Source organism: Lethenteron reissneri, chromosome 64 (genome assembly GCF_015708825.2).
Source record: "Lethenteron reissneri isolate LAM-NWPU_2019-01 chromosome 64, ASM1570882v1, whole genome shotgun sequence".
Lineage (NCBI taxonomy): Eukaryota > Metazoa > Chordata > Hyperoartia > Petromyzontiformes > Petromyzontidae > Lethenteron > Lethenteron reissneri.
Genome location: NC_083842.1, coordinates 11,781,782 through 11,805,273, shown reverse-complemented (window position 1 = coordinate 11,805,273; position 23,492 = coordinate 11,781,782). Strand labels below are relative to the sequence as shown.

The 23,492-nt window shown below is 46.1% G+C and overlaps 1 protein-coding gene across 3 annotated transcripts; it reads left to right on the top strand.

The window, feature by feature from the left end:
• Positions 1-276: 276 nt before the first annotated feature.
• LOC133359241 (uncharacterized) lies at positions 277-20,663 on the top strand. 3 transcript variants are annotated; one of them, XM_061577709.1, is made up of 12 exons: positions 331-416; positions 601-657; positions 2,878-3,413; positions 4,459-4,548; positions 4,662-4,736; positions 5,537-6,057; positions 9,511-9,692; positions 12,673-12,772; positions 13,615-13,869; positions 14,465-14,621; positions 15,929-16,053; positions 17,522-20,663. In XM_061577709.1, the coding sequence occupies exons 3-12, from the start codon at positions 2,879-2,881 to the stop codon at positions 17,879-17,881; spliced, it is 2,400 nt and encodes a 799-aa protein (XP_061433693.1). In that variant the 5' UTR covers positions 331-416; positions 601-657; position 2,878; the 3' UTR covers positions 17,882-20,663. The 3 variants fall into 3 exon arrangements, with proteins under 3 accessions (XP_061433692.1, XP_061433693.1, XP_061433691.1); XM_061577708.1 differs by lacking the exon at positions 601-657 and having other exon boundaries at positions 277-416; XM_061577707.1 differs by lacking the exon at positions 331-416 and having other exon boundaries at positions 452-657.
• Positions 20,664-23,492: the final 2,829 nt, after the last annotated feature.

Sequence of the window (23,492 nt, the reverse complement as noted above, 5' to 3'; positions counted from 1 at the left end):
TTTACCGAAAGAACCAAGAATACGATTTGAAGCATGTTTTTTTTTGGGGGGGGGGGGCAGAGCTTTGTGACGTCATATTTGAGGGGGGGGTCTGACTTTTTGTGACGCCATGTGACGAAAGGGGGGGGGGGGTCAAAAATCGTCAAAAATCGCGTGACGTCATTTATGGACGGCCCCCTACAGTAAAACACTGTTGCGGTGGCGTGGGTGGCGTGGTTCATATTCTTTTTTTTAAGTAAATTGCCACGGTCCCTTGGTATCCAATTCAATGGTAGGGGGGAGAAGGAAGAGACTGTGGGTGTCATCATCACCGCGACCCCTGACCCGACCAGGGAAGGGGGGTCGACCCGAGCCTCATTCTGTTGCAGCCACCGGGCGACTCGAAACGCGACACCGTGAGGGAGGACGCCGTGGAGGTGAGGGGGGTGGTGGTGGTGTGGAGAGTTTCTTCCTTTCTCGGGAAGAATCGTCAGCTGTTGGTGGTGGCGGCGGTGGTGGCGGCGGTGGTGGTGGTGGCGGCGAGGCGACGGGTTGGTGGTTTCCACTCCCATCGACCCACCCACTCACCAATTTAATTTGTGGGTTTTTTTTCAATCCCAGAGTTATCGTGGCAGGCACAGCTGTATCGGCTCCCCAAGGTCCTTCACCTACCCATAGGTAAGATTGTTAATGGGATCCGCCTCGATGTTGGGGGGTAAAAAAAGTCTTAATCGCGGCGTTATTGCAGCAACAACAACAACAACCCTCTCGCGCAGTCTCCCAATGATCATAATCGTCCGCTATGGGTCCATCCACTGCTGGATGAAGCGGATGGCCACATCTCTACGATGCTGCGATGTTGTAACTAACAATACCCCCTCCACCCCGACCTTCTCCTTACCCCCACGACACCTTACACACATTTTTTTTTTAAACAACCACGAATTAATGGGTTTTAAATCAACCCCGTGGGTGGTTGGGGTGGGGGGCCTTGTGAGATGGATATCGCTTTCGTGATTGCGTCCGTGGGTCAGCCCGTGTCCAATTGCGTTCGGTCGAAGACGTTAAACCTATAGGCGACTTGGGCAATACAAATGGTGACGTGCTCGGGAAGGGACGAGGCCCTTTCTGTACTGCAGCAGTGGATTGATCATGGCTGGTGCTGATGGTCGTACATGTACACGGCAGCAGCATTGCTAATCAGCTCTGCGGCTTATTGACGAGCTCCGCTGGTGTGCCTCTCATTTCAAAGTCAAGTCAGTCGTGCTGTCTCCCTGCCTCCACTGCGGTCGTTAATCTTCCAAAGTTTCTCGCATGTTTTTGTGTCATGTCTGTATGATACGTCTGTTCGTTGTTTGCCGTCATGTTTGTCGTATCGTCATGTAGGTCCGTCTGGGCTCGTCTGTTTGTCAGGTCCGTCTACCGAGACGTCTGTAAAAAATAGCTTTATAGCTCATCCGGATGCCTCCCAGGACAAATAAAGATTCTGATTCAGTCAGTCGGTCTGCCCTGTCTGTTCGTCAGTCCGTGTTCGTCTGTCCGGCTGTCTAGCTGTCTATTGAACCACTCTTGTTGCGGACGTCACCGTCTATCATCACAACTGATTATAACTTGCGGGGTGTATTTTAAAAGTGTGCTGATAACAGCTTGGCACCGTCAGAATTCCGTTGCTGATGGTGATTACATACATCATGGGACCTCCTGCTCACCCCGAGCGAGCTCTCATTACTCTGATAGTGATTGTTTTTGTGCTGTACGCCTTTTGGCGTCCTCTGGTCTAACACCTTTTGAGACTAGGCTCCGAAGAAAGCTGTCTCTGGTGTGGACCAATCCGTTTCAAAGACAATGCATATATTATCAGAGTATGTTTTTTGTTTGCATTCTGACCACAAGTATTGTGGCTAATGCAGACATGATTCCTTGTAAAAGGTTTCAGTTTGGTGTTTTAACATCTTAACACAGAAAAAAGGGGAAAACCTATTCTCATCCATTACATACATGTCAACTCATGGGTTACCCGTATTCTTGTACAGGCAAATTGAGTTTTCAGGTCCATATGGCGTACGGCCGTTTCAATACGGGCAAAAAATAACGTGTTTGTATATTTGTGTTTCTCCTTTGGCATGGGACTTTGTAGGATGAACGTTGAGATTTATATGGGCATGGGGTGAGTGGGTGACCAATACGGTCTGATTTGGGCTGTAATAAGCCCAATTCGAATGATTGTCCTGTTTCCTCATATCCACAGGCAAATGCGTATCGAGTCAGGGGTGCATATAATTTGAAGGGCAGTTGGTAGGAGGGCGGATAGGATCAGTTTCACTCTCACTGGCAAACGAGAAGCAGAGTACAATTCAAAAGGAGTGCCGATTTAACCTCCGATTAGTGCAGCTGGCTACGTGCGGTGCGACAGAAGTTGAACATACATATACATGTATGATGTGGGGTGATAACAATTTAACGGCAATACTATAATGATAAACCACAGCGTTTGTCGGTCTACACTGGTCAAGTAAAATTGTTGTTTAGAATAACGTAACCGAATACAACCATATGTTGATCAATGTGGCTTGGCGAAGGTGGGGCCGCAAAGCCGGTTCGGATATCACTCCCCACTGATATTAGCCATGGCAGGGTATCAACTAGGGTGGCTGGGTTCACAGTGCAGATCGCCTAACCACTGCTCCACTGCTGAACCTATTTTGAATGATCGGAGTTTTGTTTGGTGTGTGTAGAAAACTATAGTGAGTGGAGAAAACCACATGTATGAAAGGAGAGCATGCAAACGCGATTTAGCAATGTTGGAAAGCTGACCTGGTTTGTTACTTAAAATAAATCCAATAACACTCAAATCGATGGCTATATTTTATTATTGGATTTTCCTCCACACCCCATCAGGATGGCGTGTGCAGTGGCCACCCCGGTGCTGGAGCCAAGCGGGGACTTCCCGGCATGGCTGGAGGCACAGGGCGTGAACGCGGAGGTGGCCAGGGCCATGGACTCGGAGCTGGGCATCCGGGACTACGGGGTCCTGCGTGCCTGCGTCGGGGACGGCCTCGTGCGGGCCGAGCTGCTGGCCACAGCGCGCGACCGCCTGCCCTTTGGTTTCTACGCCGTGCTGCGGCAGGTGGTGAAGGCCCTGCAGGATGCCGAGCACCACGATGGGACGCCGCGCTGGGACGACGCCGCCGCTGCATCCTCCCCTGGCGACGTGACCCTGGGAGGCTTGGTGGATGTGCTGCTCGCACTATTCAGCGGCTTGAGCCGGGAGCTGTTGTTGTCCGTGCAGAGGCTGGGGGCCATGGATGGTGCCGGTACATATGTTGAGCCCTCGAGTCCACCTGGGGAGGAAGTTCAACACCAGGATGACGTGACGGCATGCAGCGCGGCAACGGAGTTGCTGGAAGCGAGCGAGTGTGAACCTCCACCTTACAGTGAGTTTGTACTTTTCTCATTCAATGTATTGAAGTCCTCACCCATCGTAATATACGTGTAGGTTTTCAGAACACACTGAAACGGTGGTGGCTATGCATTCCTGTAATCCAGCACAGTGGAGACAGGGTTGGTGGATCGACCTAATCTTGTGACACTTCCTGTGGGGGTGTGGAGGTGCCATATCCTGGCTCGCCAGGAGATGGCATACAGCAAAAATATGGACTCCATCGGTTCCGTCCCCCTCGTACACGTGACTTTTCTCACAGGGATCGAATGCACGACGTCCTGCATCCCAGGCAAGGGAGTTAACATCTCGCCACTGTAGTGCCAAGAAAGACCCTAGAATGGACCTAGGAAGATCCTTGTTGAACCACGAGATAGACCCCCACTTAAATTACACTCTTACTGAAACCAAAAAGAGTGACGTAAGCGGGAGAGATCCTGACTGAAACTGAGAATAGACCCTCTACTCAACCTAGAGCGATGTTTCTCAACTTCAATTCTCGTGATCCATCCTTTTTGTGGTTACCAGTCTTTCTGTTCTCTCCCACTTTAGTCCTTTGCTAAATCGCATATCTTTTGCAGAAATTCCCTCAATCCCATTTTATCTTTGAGCGTTCTTCATTTCACTTTATAGACCCTTTCCAGTTGTCAAATCAGCATTTTTTTCTGCCTTTTTTGTCCCCTACATCCTTGCAGTCCTTTCTTCACCAAGCTGTCATATAATAGAATGTGCCCAACTCGCATATGTATATTATTGTGCACATTGATCTACTGCACACTGCATTGTACCTGATGGTTGGTAATCAAGGGCATGCTATGAAGGGCTATTTCCCAAAACGTCGCCTGTTATAAACGTTTCCATTTAAGGCTACAGTGTTATTGACGAATGTATTCAGTTTTTGTTCTTTGTACCAGTCGGGGTCGCAAGGACTGAACTTGAGAAACACTGCCGAGAGAGAGAGAGACCCCTATTTAAATCAAGAGACCCCTACCAAAGGCACAGATATTGTAAAACTTGTAATTGAATGTGTCTTTCGGCAGATGAGACGGGGGAGAATCTGATACCGAACGTGGACTTCACCGGCTTGGAATGGTCGGGACACATCATTAAAATGGAGACTTGCGATCACGGTGAGGTGTTCCGTGTGCCTGCACAGATACCGTGTATATTGCAAGGGTGGACCTATAGCCATTGCACTGTGGAAGTCAACACAGGTGTCCTGACTTTGAGTGTGCATTTCCAGACGAGGTGGAAGAGGCTGTGGACGATGGTGACTTGATTTACAGAGAGCGCACGCTGCAAATGGACCCATCTAATGGTATGACGGCTGTGCACTCGTGCAGTTCAATTGTCCTTTAACACCTCTTTTCCACTGGCACATCTGAGCTGCAACAGTGCGTATGAATCAGAATCTTTATTTATCCTGGAGAAATCCGATTAGCTATGAAGCTCTTTTTTACAGATGTCTGGTAGGAGCTGGTTAGAAAGTTACAACAAACAATACAACTAAAACGACCAGTACAAAGTTTATGTGACATCAGTCAGGGGCATGGCTGGCTTCTGCAGTGGAAAATCAATCAGGGGCCTCCTGGAGCTGTGCCGAGGTGGCACAGCATGGCCCTGGAACCTGGCTCGGTTAACCTCCCGAGGGTCCATTGAGGTTCAGCATCTCGTGCGGCAAGCATGGCTCGCATAGTTGTCATAGTCAAACCTGTCTCCCTGCTCAAACGAGCCATGGGCAGGGCTCATCTCGGTTGGTGGTCTAGTGCCAGCAGTGAAAATTCCACATTCCTATGTTGGGCATCAATTGCTCCATGCGACGTCCACTGTTGACTTCCCACAAAAAGGCTCCTTTACACCTACTCTAAACAATCGGTGCCAGAGCGAAGCATGGACTAACTGACAGGATGGTATTGAATTTAATAATCAAGGTATTTAAATGGAGCATTTAAGTTAATTTGATATCAATAAAAAAATACCTTGAATGATACCACCTGGTCCTCCTCCACCTCCACTATCAACTCTTCATTCTCCACTTCTTCCATCCATCATCTCCTCTTCTCCCTTCTTAAACTCATCCGTCACCTCCGTCGTCATCTCCACTTTCTCCACCTCCAGGCCAAAGCTCCTCCTCTGCGGGCTTCATCATCAAGGACGTCACCTCGCTGCAGGACTCTGCCTGCCAGACGCTCACCAACCTCTCGGGCCGCTATCCCCGTGCCCGCCGATCAGCCCCACCACGACGCCGCTCCAAAACCACCATCACCACCGCCACAACCACCACCATCGCCTCCTCATCCGCCACCACCTCCTCCTCCTTTACCTCTTCGGCCCCAGCATCATCGTCAACGACATCGGGACCCTTCTCTCCTCGCAGCAACACCGCTCTGCGTCCGATCGCCAAACGTTGCGCGCCCGTGCCAACGCACGCATCAACGTCAGCGCCAGCTTCCACAAACTACCGGACGCCCGTGGCCTCTGTGCCCAAGTACAGGCCCATCAGGCCCAGGCCGATGGATCCGTCGAGGGAACGCTCGCGCCCATTTGACGCTGCTGCTGCCGCCGCCGCTGCCGCCGCCACCATCGCTAACGTCGCAGCTGGCCCAGCCCTCGCAGAGCAAGGCTCGCACCGCTACCAGGTGCGTGGGCGGCAGAACTTGGTTGTGCTGCCCAGGTACTCGTGCGGGGACAAGAAGCCCGAGGGGTAGGGTTGCCGGGGGGCCCCTTTTGTCGGCTCGCATGTGGGCTTGTTCCTTGGTTATCTAATTAGTTTGAATCTCTGCACGACCATTCCTATGGTCCATTTGGCAGAATGCCATCGGGTACGGTCACAAAACTCCTGGGACTGATTTCTATGGTTTGTATGACAGGGACTGCGGTTCGTATGTTTGAGTTGCAGTGATGCCAATACCCTGTACCCACAGCAGCGTGTCATTGTACTTCTTTCATGATATACGCATGGCTTTAATTTCAGTTGGGCCTGTCCGGGTCCGTGAACCGAAATATATTTGCATACCCGGCACACCACATCCAGTATACCTCTTGCAATAGCTGTGATTGCTAGTCACGTGCCACCTACTTCATTTTCGGTCAGAAATTAAGTCCTTTATGTGATTCGTGGTTTGCCATATTTATCCAATATTCACCTCATTTTTTTTTATTTTGCGGTGAAATGTATTGGCCACTAGCGGCAGCAGAGCTAACGTGAACCCATTACGTGCAAAGGTGTATGAATAAAAAAAATGGATTCTTGCATGTACGATCCATTTCATGTATCATGCGTCCAGCTGCCGGTGGTAGTGATGGTGCCAATGACGATTATGATGGTGATGTTTATTCGAGGATAAATAATGATGGTTTGAGTTGACTTTATTGAACATATTTTTACAGTCACAACAGAGGACACGCGTATATGCAAGTAGGATTGGTAGTTCTGGAGATTGTGCCCTCTGGGGGCTGAGCTGACTGTTAAGTGGGATTTGACCTTGAAACCCTTCCCATTGTTTGCATATAAATTACAATGGATATCCATTATTGGTTGGGTTATTCATAGAGTAATAGTGGTGGGTTTAACGACACATTTTTATTTACACGATCTAACCCAAAAAACCTCTTATGGATAATATTGATCACGAAAGCCTACGTGTTACACTCGGGAGCACCTATTAAGGCCAGCATGGCACACAGGGAAATGGCAGTGGTGTGGCCACCACTACACCAATCACCTATGTCTCCCCAATGCTGATCTTCACATATACAACACCACCAGGTAACCATTTAATACTCATTTAGCTTAGGAGTGGCTAAGGCCAGGGTGAGATTCCAGTTGTCACTGACGTTTTCAGTGGCTGGGAATCGTACCCAGGTTGGAATCGCAGTGCCTTGTGCAAACTATTGCAATTAAGAGTGACGCACGATAACAACCACAGCGACCATCTGCCACTAAGTGACGGTGATGTCACTTGTACGCTTATGGCAGCCTAGGTGGACTGTGATGCCATGTAACATGTCGAAAGCTCACTGGCAGGAGCTCATGGGACATTCCCAGGTAATATGGGTTAACTGACTGAGATGACCGACACACACAACCTACGTTTCACAAATTTTTATTGTGTAGTTTGACATGTTTGGTTTTCTTGTTTGCTTCGCAAGTTGGAAGATAAAAAAAGTGTGACCGTAATTGTTGCAACATCAAAACGAACCTGTAACATATTTCATGTGATAAATAACAATAAACTCAATCAATGGAGACCATTGGAGTGTAGCGATCTTAAATTTAAAGTGCACAATAACGTTTTGACTCCTGAGCGAGTGAAGGAGACAATAATGAATTTAAGTTCTAAGTTTATTTTGTTTAACCACGTGAGAACTCTGAGAGACCAGGGTGAGTCTCATTTGCAAGAGTGACCTGGGGCATTAGCCAGTAGTGGGCGACAATTTCTATGTTTAGTCTCAAGGTGTTTGCAGTGGAACTTTCGAATTTGGCAAAATGCTGACGCCAGCACGCAATAGCCTCCTCTTGCAAATGATGTCAGGGGATCTTTAATGTCCACTGTGATGCAGACGGCATGTATCAATATTCTTGGTTCTTTCGGTAAAGTCACGTAGAATGGCTACTTGCGTTGTGGCCGAAAAGTCGTGAGAATTATTTTATTATGTTTTATTTTAATTATTTTATTATTTCCATTCTACGTGACTTTACCGAAAGAACCAAGAAGATGAATCCCTGCAGTCACGAAAGCTTTAAATCGAAATGTATCAATATGGTTATTACACCCTCAGTCTCTTATCATTATATTACTCAAGAATAAGTCTTCGTTTCACCAGGTGAAAACAAATTGAGATTGGAAGTCTTTTTGTAAGGCTGACATGGATCAAGGACTGATGACGGTGCATTGCATTTCAGACTTCCAAAACGTACACCATTAAAGAGGCCGACGAGAGGAATTCAGGTTGCACATGAGAACGAAACACAGCATGTGAAAGCATGCGGAACATACCACAGCGATTATCGTAACGGGCACATATCATCATGGTGTACTCTACTAACAAACACAACATTGTCATGAAAAAGTATAACATTTTTATCGAATGAGATCATGCGATGAGAAACAATTGAATTAACTTTCCGAGGACAGGACATGTATTAATTATATACAGTTGGGAAAAGATCACCCAAGCAATGTTTTTGGCTATTTTGTCAAGATGTGAATGTTGAGATAGGGTTGCATTTAGACGCTCTATAAAGCCAAAGAATATTGTATCAAATTTGCCCCTATTAGGATAAGTTATGTGGGAGGCACTGCTTTTTTCTATTGACAGCCCTAAGCTAATTGTGGAAATTCTATATTCCCATGGCAGTAGCTTTTCTCTACATAGAACACTCACCATTGACTTCCCACAAAATCGCAATAATGTAACCTCCTTGCAGGATGATGATGATGATGGGCTGAGGTGGTTGCCACCCCGGATTTGAATTTGTGAGCTGCGGATTATGAGTTGACCTCATTCAAATGTGTCCATTTGTGTACATTTTAATAGTACTATCAATGAGTGTCTCCTAGTCATGTGTACATTTGAATAGTACAATTAACAAAATGAATGTCTCCTAGTCATGTACCGATTAATCCCTCCAGTGTTTGGATGAATTGTCACGAATCATGGTACGAATAGATTATATAATTCTCTTTAAAAAATGGTAAAAAAATAATTGATTCTTTCACGCACGACTTGTTACATACAAAGTTATCGTAAGAATCTATTTTAGTTTATGAATCAATGCATCCTTACACGGTATAGTTTCTCGCAAATTGAATTGGCCTATAGAAAGGGATATTTGGTCCAGAGGACAAATGATGAAGACAATGCTGATATTACATATTTGAAATGAAGACTAAGGTCATGTTGGAATTGGTAGCGAGGATGGTGGTGGCGATGACAACTTCGCAACAATCGTTGCAACAGCACACTAAAGATGATGACGATTATGACGATGATTGACAATCGTGAAGATGATGATGGTGATGACAATCATAAAGATAACGACAGTGATGATGATCGTGATGATAACGGCGACACTGTTATTTCCGCAGGCGGTCGCCGCTAACTGCCAGAGCGCTGCGGGGACCCGGGCACCCCTGAACCTCCGCGCATTCCTGCAGAGGCGCGCGCCACACCTCTTTGAAGCGTGCCAGAGCACAGGCATGTTATCGCAGTCCTCGAGGAAGGAATTGGTCAAATTGGCCGTTTCCCACCTGGTCGAACGGCACGGCTTGTACGTATTCCTGAGCAGTTCGACAGTGTCGCGGTGTGGTGAGGTGTTGTCTCCCAATCAGACGGACGGACAGATATGCATACAGATATACATACAGATATACAGACAGATAAACAGGCAGGCAGAGTTAGAGAAAGGCAAGAACGCTGGCAGGATTGACCAGACACGTATGCAGACATGCGGGCATGCAGGCAGTTATGCAGCCAGTCACGCAGGCAGAAAGACAGACATACAGGCAGACCAGCAGGCAAGGCAAGCAGAGAGACAGACGGGCAGAAGAGAAAAACAGGCTGACGAAAGGTAGGCACACAAGTAGATTGGCATGCAGGCGTATATATATAGAGACCTATAAACAGGTAGATGGTCTAGCAGACAGACAAGGCACACACACAGACACATAGATAGAAAGAACAGGTAGACTGTCACAGGCACACTGATTGGCAGGCATAAAGGCAGATGGCCAGATAGATAGCTAGACATACGGACATACGCTAGGTTGTTGCTACGTAGATATACTCATTGTTCGGGATAAACTATCTGTTGTGTTTCTGTGTTTGTTACACGTATGTGCGTGTGTCCCCTCGTGTGCTGTGGTAACCGTAATAGTTGCTCACTAACACAATTTTAAAGTGAGGTTCGTGAGGCTGAAGAAGTCCTTGTCTTGGCATATGTGCAGTTAGTGTGTGTGCGTTTGTGAGGAGTGGTGGTGTAGTGGTTCGTGCACAGCACTGCAAACCTGTAGACAGGCGTTCGATGCCCAGCCATGGATGACATCAGTGGCAAGTGGATTCTGAACCTGTTCTGGGCCTCCCCTAGGTGGACTTTGCTTTAAATAAGTAGCTGGTGCGGTGTGTGAACTTTAGCACTCGAGAGACAAAGACAGCAAGGCATGGCACTGGTCACCGCCTTCACGTACGCGATATGACCTTAATAGGTACTAACGGCATTCAACCACTCAACTAATAAGGCTATATAGTGATCTTTATGCAGTATATATGTGCGGTTATATGTGCGAAAGCATGATGTATGTGTGCATCTTTGCACGTATTGTGTATGTGTAGTCCTGGGCGGTAACCGGTTAGTGTAATCCGATTACCAAAGACCAGCACCAGTACTATATTATTACCAAATATAGATATGTAGACAATATGTCTCATAAAGCTGTCTCCACTTAAATAAAAGTAATGTTTACACAACCCATAGGTCCCACGGACTTCTGGAAGTGAAAGATTTTCAGCAGTGTTGATTCATTGCAAGCAAAACTCTGAACCAGTTTTAATATAAGTGTCTACAGAGACAATGTATGTCTCTGTACACACTGAGCATAGTGCTGTCATTTATGAATTTAAATCAACCTAGCATGCATTGATTTAAAGATGCGTGGATAGCCCTTTGTTATTATGCTGCAGGATTTGGGCCTCCCCCACACTGTGCTTCTCATAACATAGTCCCACAGCCTATAGTCACCTGCTTTGCACAGTGGTGAACCATCCCAAGCACTATCCAGGCTCAAGCCTGCTTAGATCTGTCAAGATCGGGCATGTTCCGAGTTGATTAGGCTGATTTAAATGAAGTAATTTTAAACATAGTCAAGTAATTAGGTTATGTTACTTTTAAAATTACAGATATGGAATTTTATTACGATACTTCTAAAATGCTATAATCAGCAATAAGGGGCAAATTACCTATGAGGTCAAACTCCCCTCAACATTGGCTTAAGTCCATGCTTAGTAAGATAAATTAAAAACTCTCCAGCGTGCGACTGTGGTCATCCAGAACAGACCGTACAACATATAACAACGCAATGCACAGTCCACAAATACGAAGGAGACATCACAGCGATCCACTCCGCTACTACTGACCTGATTATCTGGCTTAACCACCTGAATGTAAAATTGTAGATGTTGCTCTGCATCTACATCTGCCATACGAAAGAAGAAGAAGAATACATTGCATTGTTTTAAGCAAGGAATTGTGGGATTAAAGTCTTTGGAGTCGATGTCCGGCCTGCATAACTTTACAGGAAGAACAGGATGGATACGGTATTTGTTTAATTTATTAGAAGTAAACCGCATTAGTTTATTGTATGGTTTGAAGCATAACTAGCTACTAGGATTGTTGCAATTCAATTTCAATTCAATGCATGGTCATTTATTGACACATTTTAGTCTCATTTATAGACACATTTTAATCTAATTTAAAGGTCTACTTTTCATCATTTGAATGGTTTATTCCGTCTAGTTATGTGTCCCCTTGGTTCAGTTAGTCTAGGTGTACATTACAAACATGTGCAAATTGATACATGTGTTATGAAAACCTGAGCTCGAATACAAGTTTCAGCCGCCCGTGATCAAACCGGATTCTCAAGTGTTGGGAATTGATGGTCTTAGTCCAGTCACTGTCAAATTGTTTGCTTTTTCACCTACTTTGGCTATGTCTGATAATAATTTGAAAAAAAAATCGATTTGAAAGTAATGCGAACAACATTTATCATTCACAGGGAATGTGGGAAAGTGACGCAATACACCGCTCGGCGAGAGTTCCATGACATGATGCATAGAGCAGAAGTGGGAATACGTTAAAACCTTGGGATTGCGAGTAACTTGGTCTGCGAGTGTTTTGCAAGACGAGCAATTTTTTAAAATAAATATTAATTTGATAAACGAGCGAGGTCTTGCAATACGAGCAGTACGTGTATACGCTTTGTCTGCCGAGCGTCATGTGATCACAACTGATGTACGGGTGCTTTGATATACGAGTGCTTTGGATTACAAACGCGTTTCCGGAACGAATTATGCTCGCAATCCAAGGTTTTACTGTAGGAGAAATACTTTTTTGTAATAAAATCATAATGGAGATCCAATTTTAATACATTAAGTATTACACTGCATGTATCAGGCATTGAGGCATGGTTTTGGGGGGGGGGGGGGCTTATCATGACGCCGCATGGGTCTTTCTGTACTCCCCCAACACCCTCTAGCTACCCAAGTTCCGTGGAGAAGACGAGCATCTCCCAGGAAATAATCGACATCTTCCCGTCCCAGAGACTGGACATCGGGGGCTCTAGTGTCACTGGCCATGTGAGTTTATTTACCTAATCTGCTGGTTATATTCTCGGGTAGATGAGTGAGTTTAGCAAATGAGTGAGTGGGTATGTGACCGAGTATGTGGATATGTTATTGGTTGAGAATGTGAGCGATTATGTTGGTGGTTGAGTAAGTTGGTAAAAGAGTGGGTGGGTGAGTACATATGTTGAACTTCTTTCGCACCGTATGTAGCCAACCGTGCTAATCGAGTAATTTTGTGCGTACGATTGTGAGCGAGTGTGTTGGCAAGTAACTGTGTAAGTGACTGAATTAGTGAGTAGGTGCGTAGGTATTGTGGGTGGGTAACAATGTGGTAAGTAAGTGGGTGAATAAGTTGGTGGTAAGAATGTGAGTGAAAAACATTACATTTATTGCAAAAGAGTCCTTAAAAAGACATTGACCAAGCAACCCCGTGCAGGATCCTTCTGAAAATGAGTCTGACACTGAGTTAGAATTTAATAATCGTCGTTAATATTATTTCAGTACAGGGGTGGACAAACCACAGCTCAAAAGCCGCATGCGGCTCCTGGATTGTTAAAAGTGTGGCTCAAGAGATATACAATTGTTTTACTTTTCAATGTAACCTCATTTGAAATAGGAAAAATCTGCAGAAGCAGGAGTGGCCCGGGGCACTTGCACCTGGCAACAGAGCCAAACATGATTACTCCTGGGGAGCTTTCACAAATGCACACCGGCCCCGCAAATCTTGCTGCTCTCAGCCATATGAAGATTTTTTGCATGTGGCACGTACGGCGAGGAAGTTTGGCCACCCCCGTTACAGCATAACAAATACGCACGATCCGCATCGAACAATCTTGCGCCTGTGTCTGCCACAGGAACATTTTTACGACCCTCAGGGCCACACGGGATTTGTAGAAGTCCGTCTGCGGAATCTGCGGCGCAAGCTGAACGCCGACCAGAAAAAATTCTCGAAAAGGCACAAGCGGAAACTGGAGGAGGGCGGGTGCGGCATGGCGGCGGCGATGGCCGTCAAGCGGAGCCGGACACTGCTGCTGGACCCGAGCGACGCCACGAGCGACCCAGAGCAAATCCCGCGAGATTTCCAGCGCCTGGTGGCTATTCCCGGTCTGGTGAGTTGAGTCAGATTGCGGGTGGTGGTTGTGTTGGTGGGTGGGTGGGTGGCTGGGTGGTGTGGATAGAGTGGTTGGATGAGTTTTTGATTGAGTGGGTGATTTAGTGAGTAAGGTGAATGAATGGGTAAGTATGTTAGATGAAATTGTGATATTGTGGGTTATTGAGTGTTGGACGATTACGTGGGTTTGTATGTGAGTATGAGTGAAAGAGGCGATGAGTGAGTATGAATGGGTGGGTGAGGGTGGTGTGTGAATGAATGTGTATATGAGTGGGTGTGTTTATGCGTGAGAATGTGATGAATTTGGTCATGGAGTGATTAGGCAAGTATGGGTGTGTATTTGAGTGAGGGTAGGTGGGTGGATGTTTGGATAAATATGTAGGTAGGATGCACGTGTAAGTGGTTGGGTGACTATGGATGAGTGTATTGGCAATGCCATCAATGTTTAGTGACAATTGCAATATTCTAGAGATAATAATAATGACCCTAATTATTATTTGATTGATGACGACAACGACAGTAATGGGGGGGCACCTTTGACCCCGCTGACGAACATCGCGGTTAAAAATCTCAAAATTGTCCCCCTCGCCCAGCTCGATGCGGAGTTCGACAAAATCTCATACGGGAAGGGACGCAACTTTGTGGAGCGGTGGGAGCACACGTACGTGCCTAAGCTGCGCCGGCTCGCCGTTCACGAGTCCGAGGACGTAAAGATCCTCCTCCGGGATGTGGAGGTGGCAGCTACCCCCGGTGAGCACGGTCCACACACACCCCCGCTCTTTCAGCCACAGAGAGACGCGGCTGCAAGGCAGCCCCCTCGAAGGGAAGGCGCAAACAGAAACGAGTAAGAACGTGTGTATTTTGAATTTATTTCACACCATACATAGCCAACCGTGCTAATCGGAGGTGCGGAGCAAAAAAATGCGTGGATTTACATGACGCTTTATTACAGTGCAGGGGTGGACACACTTTGCACCTCCAATCAGCACGATTGGCTACATACGGTGCAAAAGAAGTTCAGCATACATACATTCTTTCCAATGTACGTGCGTCCGCGAGAGTATTTAATTCTCGAAAACTAAATTATCTGGAACGCACCCGATCTCGTCAAGATCTCAGAAGCTAAGCAGGCTTGAGCTTGGGGTTGCGTGGTGGGCAGCAGTGAGCAGCGCAAAAAATCTATTGTAGTACGAAACAGTAATTTATTAACACAGAAGATGCATTCCTGCAAAGTGCTGCATTAAGTGCAGAATTACTGACTATATATATACACACTACGGGGAATGAATAAATAAAAATTGCAAATTTGAATCACATTTGCACTTTTAAATGATCCTTGCAGTTATCCCATGGCAGGGCAAATAACCGAGATGAGGGTATGCCGCATAATGTATCATTCCGCATACTGTATCATTCTGCGTACAACATCATACAGCTTAGCCGCGCAGCTCAAGAAAGTAGTTCATTGTCGACTGCTCAGAAACTGCGTCATAACGGGGGGCGCGTTCCGCTTTGTGTGAAAAGTGTAACCCCCATGGAAGAACCTCGTTATAGCAAAAGCACATTTTATGAACACACGTTAAGCGAGGATTTCAATTGCTTCTATATTCCCACCTCTATACTCTCTGCCATCACCAACATCACACTGACCAGTGTGGTGAAGTATGGTCACCCCCACAAACCCACATAATATGCAGAGGCCCTCATCCAGCGATGGACTGATACAGGGCTGTACATTTTTACTATATTGAGATGTTTGGGCAATTATTTTGCAATGAGTGTTTCATGTGTGTGGAGAAGCAAACCCGCATATGGTTGGGATAGCACTCAACATCTTCCACAAACGGGTACCCACCCGCTTTCTGTAACGATTTTTACTCGGCAGTCTCACCAGCCCAATAGGTCAAGAGTTTCACAGCATGTGACGACAATCTACGCCTGATTCACCGACCCCACCTCCCTTTCCCGCATTCAAGGGCCCGTAAACATGTGCACGTCACCTGACTCCGTTTTCTTTTTGCTATCGTTGCCTCCATGTACGATTCTTTCTCATTCAGATGAAGTCTGCTTCACGATGCTCAAAATCTTGACACACCTGCTCCCCCCGACGATGGCCGGCCCAGCCAAGGGCTCCAAGTGCAGCATCAAATGTGCGCTTCCTTACCTCGTCGACTTTGCTCCGGTGAGTTATACGCCAGGAATAGAATCGGGGTTTTGGCGAAACCACCTGTGATTAAACCGGGTTCTCGGGTATAGACGTATGTACGTTGAACTTCTTTCGCACCATATGTAGCCAACCGTGCTCATCGGAGGAGCAGCAGGTTGATGGTCTCGGCTCGGTCACCAATGGCCACAACGATAAAAATCGTGTTAAATTTGGCAAAAAATCCATCTCTTGAGAGTGTTAAATACTGGTTTGGTTGTCATGCGGCACACATTCCTCTCTGTAGCGGGGATGCCTGGAAGAAAGCTGCACACTAATTTGTGGATAAGAGGTCACTATGAAAATATTTCAGGAGTGGTTCTGTAATATCTCTTTCCATGGGCCATTCTCTGACATGCGGGGGGTGCTGCGCTGCTCTGTGAGACTTTTTTATTAATTCATCTCATGACAATGTTTAATTTATGATAGCGTCGTTCATGCAAATTGCATCTCGCCACGCTGAGGAACCAGACAAGCTGGAAAGTAGCTATGACCCAGGTGGTATAGGGGCAAAGCCTACCGAGGTATCGGGTCAATCATGCACTGCAGCTCTACTAATAATTGTTCTAATCAAAGAATCACCTTCCAATGTAGGATTGGCTGCTGTGTTTGCTTGTAATAGTTCCTTCCGCCCAAGTGCGCTCTTCCGAGCTGGGCCACGTGTTGTGCGTATCTTCTGTCAAGGTTTTTCGCCACACAATACTGCGGGGATTTACCTTAGTTCCTGAAGAACTGATATGGGCATCTTCTGGAGTTGATGTAGATGCCTGCAGGAGTGTGTGGCAGAAGCTTGACAGAAAAAACCCCCAGCACATGGCCTGATCTGGAAGACCACACTTAGATTACGAGTGCCTGCGAAAACCAACCGACTAAACTTTATTTCAATTCTACACTACAAATGTACATACCTGTTCTGTGCTGTATAAATGTATTTGACATTGTATAAACGTATACTGCACACATATTTTAACATGTTTCTATAAGTCTTTGCCATGTTTGTGCCACTTGAAACCTGCCTTGTAAAGGAGATGTTCCATCTTCTTGGTTCTTTCGGTAAAGTCACGTAGAAGGGAAGTAATAAAATAATAAAAATAAAACATAATAAAACAATTCTCACGACGTTTCGGCCACAACGCAAGCAGCCGTCCTCAGGTGAAAACCAGGTCCGTCGAGGCGACAGAGTCTCATTCAGACTCTGTCGCCTCGACGGACCTGGTTTTCACCTGAGGACGGCTGCTTGCGTTGTGGCCGAAACGTCGTGAGAATTGTTTTATTATGTTTTATTTTTATTATTTTATTACTTCCCTTCTACGTGACTTTACCGAAAGAACCAAGAAGATGAATCCCTGCAGTCACGAAAGCTTTAAATCGAGAGATGTTCCATATGAAGGGATAAATCCGGGTTAAAATATTTAAATCTGCAAAATACCCACGTACGAATCGACAGGTGGGCACGAGCGCCAGTGCGCTGCTCGACGACGCTGCTGTCTTCCCTCCGCGGACTCAGCCCTTCCTCGTCGGCCTTGGAGTCGGAGCGGTGGCGCCGGCGGCGGCGGTGGGATCGGGGCGTCCGAGCTACGCGATTGTGGCACGCGGCGCCGGCGTAGCGCTGCCGCTGCGGCAGTCGACACTGGTTGGAGCACTGGACCAGCTCTTCAAGTTGCTCTGGGTGTGCGGGGTGCAGTACCCGGCTCAGGTGGCACCCGTCTATGGCTTCCTCGAGCACGTGTATGGCATGCCGGCACCGCGAGCACTCTGCAGGAGGAGCAAGGTGCTGGAGCTCGTCGGAAAGCTGCAGCTCATGTGAGCCTGAGGCGGAGCATTCGGCAAAGTGCGAACAAACGTACAGCGGTGGCCCGTGTCCAAAGGAATCCTTTGCATCGTTGTGCAGGAATGAACCCTCCGATGGTGGTTGATACAAACACAGCAGTGCCCTGTATCGGTGTCTAGGAATGGCATGGCCCTCCAGTAGTGCCCGCTACACACATCAGTCGTCTATATCAATGTCCAGGAATGTATCAGCCTCCAGTGATGTCCGCAACACACTAAAATATCCTGTATCAATGTCGAGTAATGTTTGGACCTCCAGTGATGCCCACTCCGCAATGTTTCCTGTATCAGTGTCCAGGAATGTGTGAACCTCCAGTGATGTACACTACACACAGCAGTCCCCTGTGGCAGTGTCCCAGAATATGTGGACCTACAATCGCATCCACTCCACACAACAGCGTCCTACATCAATGTTCAGGAGCGTATGGACTTCCAGTGATGTATACAACACACAGCAGTGCTATGTGCTCTCCAGAATTGTATAGACTTTCAGTAGTGTCCACTACAAACATCAGTATTCTCTATCAATGTTCGGGAATGTATGGATCCCCAGTAACATACTACATGCAGTATTCCCCCAAATTAGCATCTAGTAATGTATGGACTTCCAGTGGTGGTCACTATATACACACACACACAAGTCCTCCGAGTCGTCAGATGTGGACAGAATTTCATTGCTTTTGTATCAGTGTCGAGGAACGGATGGAACTTCATACGAACGCTATGTATGTGTAATGGTATCAATGTGCACATGAAACATGGAAGGTGAACCTATAACAACCCTATCTTCTATAATAATGTCCGATTAATAGAGCGCGGTGTAGAACTCGTGCAGCGAGTCACTCACAAAAGTCTAGAGCACACGGCACAAAGCCCAAGTGTCGCCCAAATGCTCTTTCATACAGATATATCTTCAGCCGTCTCTTGAAGACTGTAGACGATCGCTCATTGCGTATTACCGCAGGAAGCTTACTCCACAGACGTAGAGCGGAGACGGTGAAGCGACATTCGGCGAGCTCGGTCGCGAATGGACTCCTGGTGGTAGATCCTTTGCGCCTCTGCCACATTTTATGACGCAAGAATACATGATGCTGCCGTGATGGAATGGTTTGCAAATTGAACTTGTAATCTAGAGGTTGTGGGTTGGGTTTGTTGTGATCTCCCAGCGTGGCAGGTAAAACAGTGAGCAAGTTTTTTAAATCTCCAAAAGGTGCGGCTACTCCGACCTCTTCCAAGGAATCTGGCCAGGGTGAATGTGGACCAAATGCCCTCTAGAGCAGTGGTTCTCAACCGGGTGTACGCGGACCCCTGGGGGTGTACGTGGCAATGTCACAGGTGAGGTGTTTCTAACCGTGTGAAATTATATCATACATGCGAGTCATTGGTGAATAATAATTTATGAATCTGCCAAGATAAAATGACAAATAAATCCATATAACCTGGAATGATATAAAAGACCTTGCTAAACTCATTGATCGTAAGTAATGTGGGGTTTCAAAGGGTAACCTGCGAGCGTGAACAAATGGCGTCATCCATGCAAAGGGTCCGGTGATTTTTTTTGTATTCGCTTGCAGTTAATAGCAAGTTGGGATACCTCACAAAATGGACAATTGGTGAAAATATGTTCATTATTCATACATTTCTCAACCATGTTGGGCCAGGAAAGGGGGTTACTCGGTTGAAACAAAATTCAACAAGGGGGGTAACAGCCAAAAAAAAGGTTGTGAACAACTGCTCTAGAAGGGCTCTAGAGCTCCCTCTAATGGAGGTCCTGCCAGCAGTGATGTGAGCAAGCAATTGCAGGGCTCCACCTTTACCTTATCTTTTACATTACTCTGTTACCAGGAACTCTCTTACTGTTGATTTGGTTGTATATCTGGAATGGATGTAATATATTTACGACGTGTATCGTTATTATCCAACACTTGTTGCGGTGTACTTTATGCATAGCCAAGTTAAGAAAATCTCTCACGGGAGACATTCCAAACTCTCACGTATACTGATGGTTTTATGGTATATTTGTGTATTTTGCATTGTTTGCTGTTTTATTCCCGTGTCATGTACATGCAAACTTAATGATTTGCATACATAATGCATCATTACAGGTTGCATATTGGTACCGTCATCCGGAGGCACCTGGTTTGATTCCAGGTCAAGGTGGTATAAACTCTCGAGTGCGAGTTTGTTATGAACAAGCACTTCTAAGTGCTGTACGCTCGTTACGTCTGTTTGACGGACTGCCTGCGAGGGGCAGCGGTATAACACGTGCGTATGTCCACCGCACGATATACTCCAACCCCTGTAATCGGTGTGGTGGATAAGACACGACAATGGAGATTTACAAAACTGTGCTGTGCATCTGACTGGACCCTTTAAACATTGAGAAGACTGAGATTTCTAAGGATTATTTAACTAACATCGTCGTCATCTTCCTTCTGGGAAGGGTAAAATGTGCACCACTTGGTGCAGCAAAATCAATAGGGTGGGGGTTGTGTTTTCATTAAGGATTGTTCCTGGGAGAAAAATGTGGAATTTCCAACCTTCGCTGCAGAAATCGAAAGCTGTTGATTGGACCTCACTGAAGGAAGGTGGGAATTCCACCACTGGCGAAAGGCCAGCACGAATTATAAAAAAGCATGTGTAAATATAGGGATACTTAAGACTTTTAACAGGTGTTGTATTGATTAACTTTCAGTTACGCTTCAAAATGTAAAAGTACCTGATGCAGTATGTACTCTTCATATAAATTGTCTAAATGAGTTGTCCATTCTGGTCATTCTGTAATCCTGGGGTTTGTTACTGGTAACATCGAGGGTCAGATGAGGCCCATGATGGTTCTTGGAAGTGACCCACCAAGCTATTGAGTGGCCAGAGATATGGTCACGGAGACAAAATGTAGATTATATTCTTGGTTCTTTCGGTAAAGTCATGTAGATAGAAATTAAAATTAGAAATATTTTAATTCAAAATAAAACCAAAAAAATCACGACGTTACGATCACAACACAAGAGTGTTGTGATCGTAACGTCGTGATTTTTTGGGTTTTATTTTAAACTTAATTTTCTATCTACGGGACTTTACCGAAAGAACCAAGAATATGAATTTCTGCAGTCACGAAAGTTTAAAGTCAAAATTTAAAATGTAGATTAGTGAACTGAAAGTGATTTAAATTAGATAACAGATGACATTGCTACAGATAAAAACACAAGGATTTGTAAGTTGAAAGATAAATGAGACCGACGAACATAAGGTACAGATTAGTGCTCGGATGTAATGTCACATGGCATCATAACATCTGGATGTCATCAGTTTTAATAGCTGTCCTAGGTATACATTTTGATGTGTTTTCCAGTTGTCCTTCCAATATATGAAGTGTTTGGTTAACTTTGTCTAACGACCTTGTTTTTCCTCATTTAACCCAAACACAAGCTTTCAGACTTTTTTTATTAAATCATAACTTTTCCCTGCAGGTCATCTCCATCTGACAACGGTCATATTTTCTGTCATCAGCAAATATGAGATGCTTATGTTTCTCCATGAATATTTATGCCTTTTTCACGAATACAGTCAATAGAAAATTATTTCTTCTGTCGATGTTTATAACTTCCGTGAAAAGGTATCACCTAGATTTACTTTTGACACTACGCAGAAAATAGTAATTTGTGCATAGTGCAAATATATATAATAAAAACTGCTTCACACTTTCCATGGAAAACACTGCTCAATATTAATTAGAAATATAATTTTGAACAACATTTAAAGGCATATCCATCACACCGTTCAGTGAAGATCCTCGAATACAGAATGTCGGGGGAAGCTATCGGTAGATCCTGCTATCCACACAGAGCTTCAGTTCGTACAGGTGTAGTGAGTTCCGGAGACACTTGTAGAGGCGACGCGTTTATTATAACGCACAACAGTAACAGACCTTCGTATACAGACTAGGGACTCAGCCTACGTCTAGCGTGCCTGACACCGGCTACGCTCTCAGGTCCTCTGGCTTCGAATTACCTCGGGGAGGCTAACCCAACCCAGCCAAGGTGTGGGTCTAGACCACTGGCTTCCTCGGACCTGGCCCTTACAAGGATGTCAGGCTGGGAGTCCCATGGTCCCACCACTGGCCCGCACAGAGCCCCGGCTTTTACAAGGACTGCGGGGTTAGGGGGTCCAGGGTCCTAAGCTGGCTGGCCTTCTGTCGACTGGACCCCAAACTAGAGGCCGACCGAAACAGAATTTCTGGTTTCGGTCGAAACCGAAACCAGACCGAAAAAAAAATGGACTTTTGGCTGAAACCGAAAGTTTAACTTCACTTTCGGCCGAGACCGAAACAGAAAAATATCTAACCGAAGTTACCGAACACAAGATTTATGAAATACTGTACTAGCTTTACTACCCGGCTTCACCCGGGACTTGGATTCACCATGGCCGTCCGCCTTTGTCTCTCCAGTGGCGATGTTGACACCACACCACTTACTCGTTTGAGGCTGAGTCGACCTAGGGGAGGCCCAGGACCGGTTCAAATAATCGTCACCGGCCGTGAGTGGGATATATATCAGTTTCGGCCAAAATCGAAAGTGAAAAATTGACTTTTGGCCGAAACCAAAAGTAAAAAATTTACTTTCGGCCAAAACCGAAAGTATGCCAAAAGTTGGCAATTGGCCACTTTCGGCATACTTTCGGTCGGCCTCTACCCCGAACCTTTGGAGAGGTTCGCTTATATTCACCTTCCCCACCGAGGGGCGGGGCTGCGTGGGATCCTGGAACACCCCGCAGCCCCCTCCTGTTGGGAGGGGCAGCGGGGGATCCCAGAACACCCCGCAGCCCCTCCTGCCTTTGGGCTGGGCAATGCAGCAACTCCCCTGCCGGTACGAGGTACCGCCCTTGGTGGGCCCTGTTGACCACTGCAGGTAAGTGTGGCCCATCTCCGGCGCTACAACGAAGCGCGGATAGACGCAGATAATTGAACTTAGAAAATTTCAGCAGTTCCAGCTCCGCGCTCTTGACCTGAGCCACCCTCAATGAAAATTGTATATAAGCAGAACTCCGTTTGGTGTCTCCACATTTAAATTAAAAACAACTTTTAATCAGAGGTCTATTTGTTTTCCCGACAAAAACGATGCATCGACATATGTTGAAGCAAGCAAAATCTGGACTAATTTAAACCTTCTGGGTCTCATCAGCAATCAGGCTTGTTAAATACTGTAACCTCAACAGTGCCCTCCCCCTCTTACATCCGTGACCTCCACCCATGTCCCAACGCGAGTTCTTGGGTCGTCTGTGCGAGTTATTGTGTGTGCGCCGAAGTCGTACCTCTGTTCAATGGGTGACCATGGTGGCCTTTTACTGTGGCCCCTAAACTGTGGAATTCACTCTCTCGGTTCCCGCATTAAGATTTTTCTTTTTTAGAGGCCTTTTATTTGTTAATTTGGTTGTGTGTTTTGGGAGTGTGGTGGGGGGGGTATTTGTATCCGTGGTTAAATCATGAATTATTTACTTACTTGCTTTTAGCTTTGTACAACCTTGCGACCTCTGGGTGAAACGCACTTTCTAAGTGTAAATTACGATTATTATATGCAAGGAGGCCACTG